Source organism: Suncus etruscus, chromosome 5 (assembly GCF_024139225.1).
Source record: "Suncus etruscus isolate mSunEtr1 chromosome 5, mSunEtr1.pri.cur, whole genome shotgun sequence".
Classification (NCBI taxonomy): Eukaryota; Metazoa; Chordata; class Mammalia; order Eulipotyphla; family Soricidae; genus Suncus; species Suncus etruscus.
Genome location: NC_064852.1, coordinates 84,315,559 through 84,333,370, shown reverse-complemented (window position 1 = coordinate 84,333,370; position 17,812 = coordinate 84,315,559). Strand labels below are relative to the sequence as shown.

The window sequence follows — 17,812 nt, the reverse complement described above, 5'->3', positions numbered from 1 at the left end:
TCTTTCTTCCAGCAGCCTCCTACTGAAAGCTGAAGTAAATATTCTAAATATCAGATCAGAAATTCCTGTCCCCATCAATAGCCAGAGATTCAGTAGTAGTTTTCTTGTCTTTTTTTTTTTCTTAATTTCTCAGATTTTGATATTATAGCTTTCTGGAGTAAAAGAAATTTATATTTTAGTGTAAATCTTTAGGTAGCATCTCAAATCTATCTTTTTCAGTAATTTCAAGAGTATGCATTTTTATTAGTAATTATATTTTATATGTATTTATTTTATAATTTTCTATTATTTATATTACATAAAATTATGTTTATGCAAAGATTGATTTAATAAACTACCTCTGTTCATAGCACAGCTATTTTTTTACCTAGAGTATACTGTAAATTGATCCATATATGCATACATTTCCACGGAAAATCTAAGTGCAAGAAAAGTCAAGTAACTATACTGATACTGTGAAACTCTAGAAGTGTATTGATGATTGAATATATTAATTGTTAGGGTATAATATGTTTGAAAACATCATTTTTCTATTTTTAGATATAACTCATTATATAAGTATATATATAACTTATATATTATATAAGTATATAGATAAGTATATAGATATTATATAAGTATATATATAACTTATATATTATATAAGTATATAGATATAACTCACTATATATATATATAACTCTTTTATATAACTCATATAAAATCAATAGATACTAATTAATTTATGGACAAGATGCACTTAAGAGAAAAGGTGCCATTAAGAGAATTCTGAAGAAAAAAAAACAACCTAAGAATATTTTATTGTTATAACTGTTTTATTAGTCTACTATTTCATTTTTAAAATGTGTTCAGGAAGTTAAAGTTTTATATATCTAAAAATTATCTACCTCGTAGAACAAGTTTCCTAATTAAGTAACTACAATGACAAATGTTAGTATGGATTTAAGTTCTACTCTATGCTTCAAAATCTTTCCTCCTCCTTACCCAAATGATTCCTCCAATGGACACTAAAAGAACATTTCAAAAACACATATCTGGCCATATTTCTTGCTTAAAATTCTTTATAAGAACCTTCCCTTCCACTTTGAAGTATAGATTAGTCTCCCTTCCTCCTGTCAGGGTGCTCATTCTTTGCACTGTAAATTTATGAATAGATTTATGTGCATAGATGAATGACATTGTATATATGAATGAATGTATATATGTGTATATACGTATATATATGAATGAACGAATGTATATATGTATATATGAATGACACAGACAGTATCCATAGTCACAGATTTCTAATTTTGTACTCCTGAATTTGCTTCTTACAGAGTAGGGCCATGAAATGACATCTTCAATTGTTTCTATTTCAACATCATTATTTTGTAAATATTTCTGACTTTTTCAGTAAGCTACTTCAGATAAATTCCATCAACTCCATAACACAACAGTAGATCCAGGTCTACTGTTAACATCTCAAGTTGGTCAAGAACATAAATTCCCATGAGCATCAAGCAAGCCAGACTGTAATGCTAAGCACTGCCAATCTGCATCCTTGTGGGTACCCTAATTTATGTTATAGTCCCTTAAAAAGTGGTTAGGAATCTTCATTACTTTTTTTTATATATAGCACTTGCCCGCTGAATAAAAAAAATTAAGCAAATATATTTTTCACTCCCAAATACTTAGTCAGTTTAAGACATTTTTGATTTTTATAGCTTTTGTCCTAAGATAGAGATGGTAAAGTTAAGTAAGTGTGAATATCTGTCATACAGTTCTTGCAAGATTGCACGTACATTTTATATATTGTGAGAAAAGCATAATTAATAGCTAATTAGGATAATGAAAGTAATATACACCAGATGTAGACAAGACCTTGTGGAAAATTAGTATGAATTAGATAACATGTGATTTAGTCAAAGCAAGCTTGTTGAGAAGAATTAAAACAGTGGACATGTGGAAGGACAATCAGTGGCTGTCTCGCTCCTACACCTAGGGAATAATTTAATCAAGTTTGCTATTGTAATACTCAGGGCTTCAAGCTGTTCGTTTTCACAAGTTGATAACTTGGGATTTGGGCCTTGATTTGCAACATTCCTATATGGTCAAGGTTTAATGTGGAAATGATCACTTACCAAGTAATTTAATAAAAATCATCTCATATAGAAAGAATTGATAAGTAACAGACCATTTTGAGAACTTAGATTCAGAGTCAAAATTTCCCAGGCACTTACTTCATACAAACCCAATAACTGTTCAATAATTTAGATTTCATTTAGTGTTTGTGGGTAGACAGTAGTGTTATTTTCTTTCCCTAATCTTATTTGTTTCATTTATTCATCAAAATTTATTACAAATGTTCCCTGCTATCCAAAAATAAAGCATTTCTATTTGGCATTATTTGATAGGTTATTTGGGGGTCTTGGAATGTTATTAGTCACTAATTTATATGGAATAATTTTTTGAGTATATTTTGTATTAATCTACCAAAATTAAATTACCAAAGAGGAGGATTTGGCATTTTAACAGTAGGATAAACCTGGAATAAATAGAAGTTCAGTAATTTCCTTGATTGTTTTTATTTAGTTACATTTTGAAACAATTTAAACATAATAACCACAACATTTGGCTTTTTTGAAACATTACTAAGTGCCAGGTTTTATAGTAAATGTTTTTTCTTATGTGAAATCTTTAAAAGAAGGTGTAAATTGGGGCCGGAGAGATAGTACAGTGATAGGGTATTTGCCTTGCATGCAGAAGGACGGTGGTTTGAATCCCAGCATCCCATATGGTCCCCCTGAGCCTGCCAGGCATGATTTCTGAGCAGAGAGCCAGGAATAGCCCCTGAGCACTGCCAGGTGTTACCCCCCCCCATAAAAAAGGAAGGTATAAGTTATAAGCAGTCATTACTCTCATTTTTAGGTGAGAGTAAACCATTATCAGGCTAATTTTCTCAGTTATAGGAATAACAAGTTCTGGCCCTAAGGGTGAACCTCAGTACTTTGCTTTCAGTCTGCTTGCTTTTAACTATTTTGTACATCTATTAATAATGTAGCAGATAAGAAGGAAACATTAAGTCTCTTTTATAAATAATAGAGTATTTATGCGATGTCGTGTTTATTAATTTGCCTCATTGATTTTTATCAAAAATCGCATAAGTATAAAAAGGATAGCAATCATCTGTGTGATTGTTATTTTTACCCCATCCATTAGAGTTTATTAAATGATGAATGTTAGAGAGAGTCTCTTCTTTATTTGCTCTTAGGCAGTAATGTTTAAGGCATAATCAAATCTGACATGCCTATAGACACTTTAATCTCTTTGAGGTCTGTCAATCACAGTGCCAGGAATATACTAAGAAATCACCTAGCATATGCCTAACATGATGCAAGTTAGTATCACTACCATCAATTCTTCATGAATCTCTCAAATTAAAAATAACCCGTGGATTGGAATATGAAAAGTAGAGTGAAACTTTTACTTATTTTTGTTTGTTTTGGGACACACTCAGTAAAATTCAGGGGTTACTCCTTGCTGTTTGTTTTTTTTTTTAATTTTTGGTTTTAGGGCCACTCCCAGCTGCACTCAGGGGTTGCTCTTGGCTCTGTGCTCAGAATGACTCCTGGCAGGTTCAGGAAAACATATGAGACACCAAGGATTGAACTTGGGTTGGTCCCAGGTCTGCTGCTTGCAAGGCAAACCCCTTACTTGCTATGCTATTGCTCAGGCCCCAACTCCTTGCTCTGCACTCAGATTACTCCTGGTGAACTTGGGATATGGTATGGGATGCTTGGGATTCAACCTGAGTATGCCACATGCAAGGAAAACACCTTACCTGTTGTAGTATCACTGAAGCCTCCCTTAAATACAAAACTTATGGTTAAAATTATTACTATAAAAAACTTCAATGTATATGACCAATTTTTCCGATAATTGTTTAACTATATTTCCAATAATAATTTTTAAAACCTACTTAGTTTCCAATTTGGGGACTATATATGACTGTTAATTGCCCTCTCAAATGGAGTCATTTCAACTTTTCATCTTTGTGGTACTTAAATACCTGTTGGTATTTTATGCAACTTAATTATATATATTGTCAATTGAATCTTACTGTGAATTTTTAATTTACAGACATTTATTTACATTGTTATACTGTTATTTTATTATACATATTATAATAATAGACTGTTAAAAATTCATTTGTCCAACCTGTAAGTTAAAGAGAATTAGGACTCTTAGTATACTGAAAAATCTCATTTTCCCTCCTGAAGTTTTCTTTTATATTAATTAATTAATTTAAACATATGATTACAATGTTATTCATAATATATTTTTTCATATATACAAAGTTGTTCATGATTGAGTTTCAGTTGTATAATATATAACACCCTTCAACAGTGCATATTTCCTACCACCAATGTCCCTGATTTCTCTTTCATCCTCCCCACTGCCTGTCTCTGGACAGTCATTTTTCTTCTTTCTCTCTCTCTGTTCCTTTCTTTTTTCTCTTTTAGCCAGTGTGATTTGAAATATTGTTACTCAAGGGTATCATACAGATCACTTTACCTCAATTCAGTACCCAGTTCTTGTGTAGAGTAATCATTTCCAAGCTATAATTGTTATAGTGGATAGTGGTCCCTTCTTTTTTTAATTTTTAATTATGAGAACAAAGATGCAAAGAAAGAGGACAAAGTAAAGTAACAGTGGGAGGACAATCACCCATAAACAAAATTCTCAGAAGAAATCCCCTTGCTAACACCTTAATTTTGAACTTTCAGCCAAAGAACATTAAGAAAAATAAAACAGAACCCATGTACAATTACTTTGTCCCTCAAGTCCCCAGATTGTAGTACATTATAACATTTCTTAGCAGTACACAAAGAATCTAAAGCCATAAAATTTATGTAACTCCTTAAACATTGAAGGCATAGTGTTTTTTTTACAGTTCCATGCACATGCATATTAGTTTAAATTAACCTCAAAAACTTAAGTGGCTTTTTTTTAAGGATTAGAGTCAAAGGAGCACAGTAAAAAAGGTGTTAGAATGGCAATTATTGTTTGTATAGGCCCACCAAAATATGGGGGACATGGAAAGGAAAAGCCTTGGCCTAAATACAAGGAGACCCTGCCCCTGAAGTTTTCTGGCATAAGACCAACTCTACCTAGGCTCCAGGCATACTAGTTTGTCCAATCCAAGTCATTGTGATGCAAATGCCCTCCCCTCCCCGCCATACTATGCTCTTAGCTCTTATAGTGGTCCCTCTCTGCCCTAACTGCACTCCTCGGCTATTTGTGGCAATTTTCCAGCCATGGACTGGTTCTCTTAGGCATGCTCTTTATTGTGTCTCAATATTTTTTTTTGGTTTTTGGGTCACACCCGGCAGCGCTCAGGGGTTACTCCTGGCTCCGAGCTCAGAAATCACTCCTGGAAGGCTCAGGGAACTATATGGGATGCCGGGATTCTAATCACTGTCTCCTTCTGCATGCAAGGCAAATGCCTTACCTCCTTGCTTTCTCGGCCATGTGTCTGGATATTTTACCATACTATCCTTTTTTTCTTAATCCTTCAAATAAGTGTCATTATTCTATTTTCCGTGACTCATTTTGCTCAGCATAATACTCTCCATATACATCCATTTATAAGCAGATTTCATGACTTAATTTTTCCTAACAGCTACATAGTATTATATTGTGTACATGTTCCTTTATCTATTATTTTCAGAGAAAATGGCTTTATAGTTTTTATTGAAAATTTTGAAATGAGAAATGTTTTCTACCTCTATGTCTGTTAGAACATTTGGATAAATGCACATTATATATTTCATCCATTTTGTCTACACATTTTTCTTTTTTATTAATATTTTTTATTTAAACACCTTGGTTACAAACATGATTGTGGTTGGGTTTCAGTCATATAAGATGACACCCCCCATCACCAGTGTAACATTTCCATCACCAATGAACAAAATATCCCTCCTCCCCTCCCCACCCCCACCTGTATTCTAGAAAGGCTTTCTATTTCCCTCATATATTCTCATTGTTAGGATATTCACAATGTAGTTATTTCTCTAACTAAACTCTTCACTCTTTGTGGTGAGGTTCATGAGGTGGGCTGTAACGTCCAGCCCTCCTCTCTTTTGTCTTTGAAAATTGTTAAGAAATGTCTTTCATTTTTCTTAAAACCCATAGATGAGCTCTAGCTGGCATGGGGTTTGGGGAGACCCCATGTCGAAGGCTTTCTCCCTAACTTGGGTGTGCTGGGAGCCTTGTTAGGCCCCCAGCCATCCCCTCTTCTGCCCCTGGCCTCCAGGCCTTCCCGGGGTGGCAGCCCAGGTGGCCAGACAAGGTGGTTGTCTGGTGGTCCCTCCTGGATGGGGTCTCAAGCTTTCCCTGCCCTTCCCCCAGCACTAGGGTGGGAAGGGCACAGGGTGGAGGGCGGGAAGATCCTGGCTTCTGGCTCTCTACCCATCCTTTCTTGATCTGGAGGCCAGCTCTAGCCGGCATGGGATTTGGGGAGACCCCATGACAAAGGCCTTCCCCATAACTTGGGTGTGCTGGGATCCTTGATAGGCTCCTAGCCGTCCCCCCTTCTGCCCCAGCCTCCAGGCCTTCCCGGGGTGGCAGCCCAGGTGGCCAGACAAGGTGGGTATCGGGTGGTCCCCCCTGGATAGGGTCCCAAGCTTTCCCCTCCCTTCCCCCAGCACTGGGGTGGGAAGGGCACAGGCAGATCCTGGCTTCCGGCTCTCTACTGATCCTTTCTTGATCTGGAGGCTAGCTCTAGCGGGCATGGGGTTTAGGAAGACCCCATGTCGAAGGCCTTTTCCCTAATGGTGGGTCCTAACTTGGGGCATGCTGAGATTTGCTCGGTTGCACTAAGGTTTTTACTGGCAATTTCTGACTAGTCTACATGTGGAAAACCGCGTGGAGGCACTAGACCCCCCCCCACTGTATGTTTTAGGAGTATTCCCTATCCTTAAGTTATGTTTTGCATATCCAGAATGTCCACTTTTTATTCTGCCCTTTTCCACACCCCTACAAAGCTCATTTTTACTCCTTAATTCTCTCAACCCCCCAACCATTAGTAACCCACATTACTCTTTTTAACTTCAGTACTGCACAATCCTAATCACAGACCAAAGCCATGCATTGTGTCTAACAACGCCCAACTATTTCAAAAGATATAAAATGGATTTCTTTTGAATATTTTATGTGTTCTTTCTCTGACATCTATAAGTCTTACTAAATATTCTCTTATACGGTGAAGATTCTAACCACTTTCTTTCTTTTCTTCTCTTTATGAGCTGTTCAATAAGGAATTTTGGTGAAAGAGTCCCCCAGTTTAATGCTATTGATTGAATCATGTCATGGGGATTGTTGGACTTGTCCTTATGGCCCCCATATGCACCAATAATACCACGGGGCATTGTTCCTTGTCGCATAGGCACATTAAAATGGGAAAATACTATACATACAAATAAGAGGTTATCTAACAGAGATTGGAACACACAAATCTTGTAGTGCAAAGGTACCTCATACCCTGAACATTGACATTACAACCTGGCATAGGCCTCAGAAAAATAGTCATTTTCCATTTAACCCTGAACCAGGGAAGCCATCCATGACACATCCAAGTTTGTATATAACATCACCCGAAAGCCATCCTCTACCGGGGAAGACCCTATTGCTGCTTAGACATCAACCTGCTCAAAGGAGACTTCCCTTAACACTGAGAAGACTTAACAACAACAACGACCTGCTTACAGGACCGGGCTCTCTGCATTGCCCTTTAATTATGAGGTGAAACTAGAAGACGCTCCACATCCTGACTTTAATGTAGAATATTCAGATTCCAGGATCTTTAATACAGAAACATGATACAAACAACAGAGACTATGTGAAAAATAAAAGTGTGTTGGCACTACAGACAATGTCTTGGATTGGACAAACTAGCTTGCCTGCATCCTAGAGTTGGTCTTATGCCAGGAAACTTCATGGGTAGGGTCTCTTTGTATTTAGGCTAAGGTTATTCCTTTCCATGTCCCTCATATTTTGTGGGCCTATGCAAACAATAATTGCCACTCTAACACCATTTTTACTGTGCTCCTTTGACTCTAATTCTTAAAAAAAAAAACCTTAAATTTTTGAGGTTAACTTAAACTAATATGCATGTGCATAGAAATGTAAAAAAATAACTATGCCTCTAATGTTTAAGGAGTTGCAAAAGTTTATGGCTTTAGATTTTTTTGAGTGCTGCTAAGAAATATTATAATGTATTACAATCTGGGGACTTGAGGGATAAAGTAATTGTACATAAGTTCTGTTTTATTTATCTTAATGTTCTTTAGCTGAAAGTTCAAAGTTAAGATATCAGCAAGGGGACTTTTTCTGAGAATTATTTTATGGGTGATTGTCCTTCCACTGTAACTTTACCTTATCCTATTTCTTTGCATCATTGATCTCATGATTAAAAATAAAAAATTAAAAAAAAACCATAAATGATTGATACCATTCTCCGTTTTTCTTTTTCTCTTTCTTTTTTTAAACTTTTTTTATTTAAACATCTTGAATAAAAATATGATTGTGATTAGGTTTCAGTCATGTAAAGAACACTGCCCTTCACCAGATCAACATTCTCACCACCAATGTCCCAAATCTCCCTCCTCCCCACCCCACCCCACCTGTACTCTAGACAGGCTTTAAAGTTCCCTCATTAATTCACATGATTATGGTAGTTCTCTGTGTAGTTATTTCTATAACTGCACTCACCACTCTTTGTGGTGAGCTTCATGAAGTCAGCTGGAAGTTCCAGCCCTCCTCTCATCATCTCTGAGGATTGTTGCAAAAATGACTTTTATTTTTCTTAAAACTCATAGATGAGTGAGACTATTCTGTGTGTGTCTCACTCTCCCTCTGACTTATTTCACTCAGCATGTTAGACTCCGTGTACATCTATGTATAGGAAAATTTCATGACTTCATCTCTCCTGACGGCTGCATAATATTCCATTGTGTATATGTACCACGGTTTCTTTACCAATTCATCTGTTGAAGGGCATCTTTGTTGTTTCCAGAGCCTGGCTATTGTGAAAAGTGCTGCAATAAATATAGGTGTGAGGAAGGATTTTTTATATTGTATTCTTGTGTTCCTAGGGTACATCCCTAGGAGTGGAATAGCTGGGTCGAATGGAAGCTCAATTTCCAGTTTTTGGAGGAATCTCCATATCACTTTCCATAGAGGTTGGCCTAAACTCCATTCCCACCAGCAGTGGATAAAAGTTCCTTTCTCTCCACATCCCCCCCAGCACTGATTGTTCTCATTCTTTGTGATGTGTGCCAATCTCTGTGGTGTGAGATGATATCTCATCGTTGTTTTGGTTTGCATCTCCCTGATGATTAGTGATGAGGAGCATTTTTTCATGTGCCTTTTGGCCATTTGTTTTTCTTTTTTATCAAAGTGTGTGTTCATTTTTTCTCCCCATTTTTTTATGGGAATAGATGTTTTTTTCTTGTAAAGTTCTTTCAGTGCCCTGTATATTTTGGACATTAGCCCCTTATCTGATGGGTATTGGGTGAATAGTTTCTCCCACACGTTGGGTGGCTCTTGTATTCTGGGCACTATTTTTTTTGAGGTGCAGAAGCTTCTCAGCTTAATGTATTCCCATCTGTTGATCTCTGCTTCCACTTGTTTGGAAAGTGCAGTTTCCTCCTTGAAGATGCCTTTAGTCTCAATGTCATGTAATGTTTTACCGATGTGTTGTTCTATATATCTTATAGTATAATGTTTGATATCAAGGTCTTTAATCCATTGGATTTTACCTTTGTACATGATGTTAACTGGGGGTGTATGTTCGCTTTTTTGCAAGTGGCTAACCAGTTCTGCCAGCACCACTTGTTGAAGAGGTTTTCCCTGCTCCACTTAGGATTTTTTGCTCCTTTGTCAATAATTAGGTGATTGAATGTCTGGGGAACATTGTCTGTGAACTCAAGCCTATTCCACTGATCTGAAGGTCTGTCTTTATTCCAATACCATGCTGTTTTGATAACTATTGCTTTGTAGTACAGTTTAAAGAAAAAAAGTTTAAAGAAAGTTATGCCTCCCAGTTTTCTTTTCCCTAGGAGTGCTTTAGCTATTCGAGGGTGTTTATTGTTCCAGATGAAGTTCATAAGTGTTTGATCCATTTCTTTGAATAATGTCATGGTTATCTTTAGAGGAATCACATTAAATCTGTACAATCCTTTGCGGAGTATTGCCATTTTAATGATGTTAATCATTCCAATCCATGAACAGGGTATTTGTTTCCATTTCTGTGTGTCCTCTCTTATTTCTTGGAGCAGAGCTTTATAGTTTTCTTTGTATAGGTCCTTCACGTCTTTGGTTAAGTTTACTCCAAGTTATTTGAGTTTGTGTGGCACTAATGTGAATGGGATTGCCTTCTTGACTTCCTTCTCTTCCTTATTATTATTGGTGTATAAAAAGACCATTGATTTCTGTGTGTTAATTTTGTAGCCTGCCACCTTGCTATATGAGTCTATTGTTTCTAGAAGCTTTTTGGTAAAGTCTTTGGGCTTTTGTAAGTAGAGTATCATGTCGTGTGCAAACAATGAGAGCCTGACTTCTTCCTTTCCTGTCTGGATTCCCTTGATATCTTTTTTTTGCCTGATCGCTATAGCAAGAACTTCCAGTACTATGTTGAAGAGGTGTGGTGAAAGCGGACAGCCTTGTCTTGTACCAGAATTTAGAGGAAAGGCTTTTAGTTTTTCTCCATTGAGGATAATATATGCCATTGGCTTGTGGTAGATGGCTTCAACTAGATTGAGAAAGGTTTTTTCATTCCCATTTTGCTGAGAGTTTTGATCAAGAATGGGTGTTGAAAAATAAAAATCATATGATTATATCAATAGACACAGAGAAAGCATTTGATAAGGTCCAAAACCTATTCTCATTCTCTCTGACTTATTTCACTCAGCATAATAGTTTCCATGTACATCCATGTATAGGAAAATTTCATGACTTCATCTCTCCTGATGGCTGCATAATATTCCATTGTGTATATGTACCACAGTTTCTTTAGCTATTCATCTGTTGAAGGGCATCTTGGTTGTTTCCAGAGTCTTGCTATGGTAAATAGTGCTGCAATAAATATAGGTGTAAGGAAGGTAGGGTATATTCCTAGGAGTGGTATAACTGGATTGTCTGGGAGCTCAATTTCCAGATTTTGGAGGAATCTCCATATTGCTCTCCAGAAAGTTTGAACTAGTTGGCATTACCACCAGCAGTGGATAAGAGTTCCTGTCTCACTGCAACCCCGCCAACACTCATCTGTTTTGGGGCACTTAAGTTGTTTCTATGTTCTGGTTACTTTGAATAATGCTGAAATGAATATAGGAATGCAGAGGGCTTTTCTACATTGTGCTAAAAATCTCATTTCTATTGTAGATTGGTAAAATTGATTTTATAATGTTTGCATGTTGCTGAATTTTATACTATTTTTCGTAGAATTGGGATTCTAGATACCCTTTCTATGTAGAAAATATATAAAATAATAAAATTTATTAGAGTGTTTAGCATAAAAGAGTCACTAAATAAACACAAAAACTTTTCTTTACCATTCTTAATCTGTCACTAGAAAATGTTTATAAAGTATAAAAGAATAAGAGATATTTCATATTGACCATAAAATCAATTTGAATGAAATAGTACTGAAAAATACAAATTTAGAGAGATTTAATGTTGCTACTATATAGTTTACTATAGGAAAATAGGAGATAAAATAAAATGTTGTTTCACGCTTTTAAATGACTTATAAATGATTTATAATTGAAGATGCTTATTGACTTTTAAATGTTGTATATCATTCAATCTAAGAAGAGAGGAGCTTTATATAACTTATGCATATGATTATTTTATTGATTCATTTGTGGAATTTTAATTTTCTTAGAAAGATGTGCGGGACATCCTTACCCCAATTCAGATAGAAGCTGCCTACCACCTCGGGCATCATGTCCTCAGTAAACAGAGCACAGACGAATTCCCACCACTGCAGCCAATTCTGCAGCAGACAAAAGCAAAAGACAAGATTGAAAAAACAGTAAGACTTTCTTTTATTCAGAATAATAGTTTAACATACAGAATGTGATAATATTTCATAATTCTGGGAAAATGAACAGTCTCAATATGATGTGAGTTTTTAATATGCCAACACTTAAGAGTAAGCTTTGGATTGTGTTTTTTCCTTTTAATATTTTCTTTTAGAATATTGAACTGTAGGGGCCAGTGAGGTGGCGCTAGAGGTAAGCTGTCTGCCTTGCAAGCGCTACCCAAGGAAGGACCGCAGTTCGATCCCCCAGCGTCCCATATGGTTCCCCCAAGCCAGGGGCAATTTCTGAGCACTTAGCCAGGAGTAACCCCTGATCATCAAATGGGTGTGGCCAAAAAACCAAAAAAAAAAAAGGAATGTTGAACTGTATATTTTAAAGTTTGTATTATTTAATCGAGCACTAATTTCCACATACATTTAATGCTAATTTTTCCTCCTCTATGTCTTGCCGGGGAAATAAATAGGTTATTAGAGGTCTCTTTTAATGGAAGTAAGTTGCGTTTATGAGTTTCTTAGTGTTATCAATGTGTGTTAGATTTATTTTTTTCTTGTTTTCTGTCTAACAAGGATTCACTCAAATCCTGTTAAATGTTCTTGCTATGTCTTGCTCATGCATAAACATAACCATCTATATATATCTCAAATTAATTGTCTTTAATCCATATTTATAACCTGTATTCAAATCAGTGAGTTGCGTTTTCTAATTTGTCACAAAATATTATCAGTATTTCTAACAGTTTGTTTATTTCTTAGAGCCTAGCTAGACCCCTACAATCAAACCATATAAAAACAGTCCAGAGAATGTTTGGGTGGTTTGATAAAATAATTTATTAAAATTTTTGCTAATGACTCACAGAATATAAAAGATGAACAGGATGTTTAAAGGTCTAGTTCATATCCTGTCCAGACAAAATTACCCAAGTCAATTCAAGATATGAGTTGCCATTCATCACTGTCTTGTATGCTGAACTAACTAGAAAGAGAATGATAACTTGAGAGTATATTTTTCTATGCACCCTAAGTAAAAATGTTTATAGTAGCCAGATATTTCATTCTTCTGTTGAACTTTATTTTTCAATATTATCTATTTTTAATGCTAATGAAAAACTCAGACTTTTAAATATTCATAAAAAACATCTAACCCCATAAAAAGGGGGGGTACAAGAAATGGACAGACAATTTTACAAATGGCCTAAAGGCACATAAAAATAGTTCCACACCACTAATCATCAGGGAGATGCAAATCAAAATAACTATGAGGTACTATCTCATGCCACTGAGACGGGCACACATCACAAAGAACAAGAACAATCAATGTGGGTGGGAGAAAGGAACTCTCATTCACTACTGGTGGGAATGCCATTAGTCCAGCCTTTATGGAAAACAATATGGAGATTCCTCAAAAAACTGGTAATCGAACTCCCCTATGATTCAGCTATACCCACTCTAGGGTTATACCCTAGGAACACAAAAACTCAATACAAAAATAACTTTCTCACACCTATATTCATTGCAGCACTATTTACAATAGCCAGACTCTGGAAACAACCAAGATTCCCTTCAACAGATGAATGGCTAAAGAGACTGTGGTACATATACACAATGGAATAGTATGCAGCCATCAGGAGAGATGAAGTCATGAAATTTTCCTATACATGGATGGACAGAAACTATTATGCTGAGTCAAATAAGCCAGAGGGAGAGAGATACATGGAATAGTCTCACTCATCTCTGGGTTTTAATTAAAATAAGACATTATTGTAATAATGCCCAGAGATGAGGGCCAGAAGGACCAGCTCATAACATGAAGCTCACCACAAAGAGTGCTGAGTGCAGTTACCATGACAATGTTAATGAGTGAGAGAAGTAGAATGCCTGTCTCGAATACAGGCAGGGGTTGGGGGAGGAGGGAGATGAGGGCATTGGTGGTGGAAAGTTGCACTGGTGAAGGGGGGATGTTCTTTTAATGACTGAAACCAACTATAGTCATGTTTGTAATCACAGTGTTTAAATAAATACATTATTCAGAAATTAAAAAATAAAGTAAAATATGATGTAGAAAATTGTCATCTAAAATATATATATATCCATAAAAGCCCGTCTTCAAAGTTTATAATTATAATAATCTACATTTTAATTATTATAATTAAAGAATTAAATTATATAGCTTTTATTAAATTATAGTATACATTTTTATAATTATGAGAGGTAGAATAAAGCTCAGACTTATCTAATCTTTTAGACACTTATGTTTTCTCTACTTTCCCCAATATAGGCATTCTGTGGTCTCACATGCCATTTCAAAGCACTCTAATTATTAAGAAGTAAATAGTTTCATTGACTGGTTACTACTATGATTCTGTAGTTCTCTCTCTCTCTCTTTTTCATTAACCCCTTCATACATTACTCTTTGCTCTTTTATCTTTGTCTGTTTTTTTCTTTTTTCCAGTATACCCCAAACTTTTCCAAATACCTTTGAGATAAATAGCTCCTAAATAAAAAGAAAAAAGATCAGTGTTAAATTCTATAACCTTTATGATACAACTACTTATATTTTTCTTTCTCAAACTAAAATCTATATTTACATTTTGTTGTTTCATAAATTAAAAATAATTTTTATTTGACCAATTTTAAAAAGCAGTCGCCTTGCTTATGTATAATAACAAATGGTATCTAAAACAACAGTTTAGAAACTTTACAAAATCAAAACCAGCCTTAAACTATAAACTGAAATATCTACTTTAAGATAAGACAAAACACAGGGCCGGCCAGGTGGTGCTAGAGGTAAGGTGTCTGCCTTGCAAGCGCTAGCCAAGGAAGGACTGCGGTTTGATCCCCTGGTGTCCCATATGGTCCCCCCAAGCCAGGGGCAATTTCTGAGCGCTTAGCCAGAAGTAACCCCTGAGCATCAAACGAGTGTGGCCTGAAAAACCAAAAAAAAAAAAAAAAAAAAAAAAAAAGATAAGACAAAACACAAGACACAAATCATCAGAATCTGTTGGACATAGCAAAAGCAGAGGAAAAATTATAGCTTCGGAAACATTCATCAGGAAAGAAGGGGCTTACATAATAACTTAATGGCACAACTTATAAAATTAAAAAGATCAACAAAATGAAACAAAAATATGAAGACAGAAAAAATTAATGAACTCTAGTATAGACCAACATTCCTGATGATCACAGATGCAAAGATCCTCAACAAAATCCTATCATATAGGATTCAGTGCCTCATCAAGAAAGTCAAACACCATAACCAACTAGGAATCATTCTGGAGATGCAAGGATGGTTGAACAACACAAGTCAATCAACATAATACACTACATCAACAAAAGGAAAATTAAAAACCACATGATCATATCAATAGAGGCAGAGAAAGCATTTGATAAGGTCCACCACCCATTCATGAAATAATTTCTCAACAAAATGGGAATGAAAGGAACTATTCTCAATATAAGGTCATTACCACAAATGGATGGAAAATATTATATTCAATGAAGAAAAACTGAAAACCTCCCCCCTAAGATCTGGTACAAGGCAAGACTACCCTCTCTCTCCATTTCTATTCAACATAGTACTGGAAGTACTTGCCATAGCAATTAGGCAAGAAATAAATATCAAGAGCAATCAGATAGGAAAGGAAGAAGTCACTATTCACTGTTCGCTTTTAAATAATGGAGTCTACACTTTGCTCAAGTTTGGTTTTGCATATCCACTATTAAAGAGAAATTTATTTTCCACTTGATCATTTAGATCTTAAATTTCCCTCTTGGAAGAGCTTAATTTCTTTAATCTAGTAATCATTCAGCACTTGAACCTGATTATTCTCAAATTTTATACTTGGAAAAAAGTACAATAGAAGCTAACAAGTTGGTTTTTTAATTTTACTTTTCTAATATATCATGGATATTATAATTGAAAAAGACAGAATACATACTGCTAAATTGAACTTAAAAATATGTATCTTCCTCCTTTATTTCCAGATACACTTTGCAAGATTTTGTGCCAACGAAAATTGTTCTGCTGATTTGCAGGTTACTGCAAAAATCGGATTTTTGAAGTAAGTACAAAACATTCTATTATTCATCAAAATTGTTTAATGCCTGTGTTTCATGTGGATTTTTCAGAATAATAGACTAAGAATTAATACTTGGGAGTTAGTAGCACTTTAAGATCTGAAAAAGCATAGCATTTTATCAAGCAAGTTTACATGAGCTGTACATTATTCACACTAAATATACATCCAAAGATTACTAATTTTTTTTTTTGGTTTTTGGGCCACACCCGGCGGTGCTCAGGGGTTACTCCTGGCTGTCTGCTCAGAAATAGCTCCTGGCAGGCACGGGGGACCATATGGGACACCGGGATTTGAACCAACCACCTTAGGTCCTGGATCGGCTGCTTGCAAGGCAGACGCCGCTGTGCTATCTCTCCGGACCCAGATTACTAATTTTTAAAAGACTTTAAGCATTAGATTAATCATTTTTAATGCTTTATTGATAATTCAGATTGTAATTCAAAATTGAATTGTTCATGGATCATCATTATTAGAGGTGTATTATATTATAGACAAACATAAGTTCTTGTTATTAGAGGTTTGGCAGCAAAATGAATCTGATTTATTGTATATAATTGTGTATATATATTGACCATATATATAGCATATATTGTTTAGTTTCATCACTGAGAAATTTGAGTACACAATTCCAATAATAGTAATATGAAACAAGGAAACCTATATACATTTATCTATTTATGACACCATTTGAACAGAATAAATCATCTTGCTTTTCTAAATTCACAAGAAGCCAAATAGTATAAAGAAAATTTATGTATGTGCTTAGAATAACTGCTTAGAAAACTAGATAAATGTTGATTTTATATTGTTTTATAACTAGAAACAAACCATTATAATTCAATATGATAGTAGATTCCCCTATAAAATTGCTTTGCATATTACAGAGATGATGTGAAAATAAGAACCAGAATATAAACAGAAAGGCAAACTATTTGAAAGTCCTTGACACACTAATGATTTTTGAGAATTCCCTGGGTCTAGGGGTAGGATTCCTGAATGAGAACTTCACAAACTAAGTACAAAATCTAGGTGAACTATTTTGTTTTTAAGATCTGAGCAGGAATTTGGGAGGTTGAAAATGCATCTTTTAAGAACTAAGAGGAGCACCAAGCCTCAGGTGAAATAATGGACAATGTAAACAAAGCATATAATATTATAAGATTATTTGCTTGTGAATATATGCAGCACAGTGAATATAAAGTCATAGTAATTTGCTGTTAAGCTGTGAGTGATGGAAAAGAAAGATGTAGTTGGCTCATTTTCAAGTAGAAATTTTCAAAGTAGTAGTAGACAAATGACCGAGAAACTTTACTGTGAACGAGTATTTTTATGTATTTATCAAATATTGTTACTTATTTAATAAGCTTTAAAGAAGTATGAGGTTATCGTGGCAAAAGAATATACCAGAGAGAAATCATATTTAATTTGATTGGGGTTTGGAGTCTTTTCTACTTAGTTTCTTCTCTGAAGTATTTAACAGCTATTCAGTTCTCCTCTTTCTTGAATCAATCCCTCCTCTAAACATTCTCAATGTTCATGTTTGTATAGCCAATCTAGTCCCATTTTCCCGTTCTAGCCCCTCCATTTTAAAAATAATTTTTTAAAAATTGTTTAAACATCATGGTGGTTACAAGATTGTTCATTCTAC

At 35.1% G+C, this 17,812-nt stretch overlaps 1 protein-coding gene across 1 annotated transcript in view; it reads left to right on the top strand.

Moving 5' to 3' along the window:
- ITGA4 (integrin subunit alpha 4) overlaps positions 1-17,812 on the top strand; it is a 93,321-nt gene that overhangs the window by 53,720 nt on the left and 21,789 nt on the right. Inside the window, exons 16-17 of the mRNA XM_049772871.1 lie at positions 11,930-12,079; positions 16,070-16,146. Of these exons, the coding sequence (XP_049628828.1) occupies positions 11,930-12,079; positions 16,070-16,146 (227 nt within the window). The remainder of the gene's footprint in view (positions 1-11,929; positions 12,080-16,069; positions 16,147-17,812) is intronic.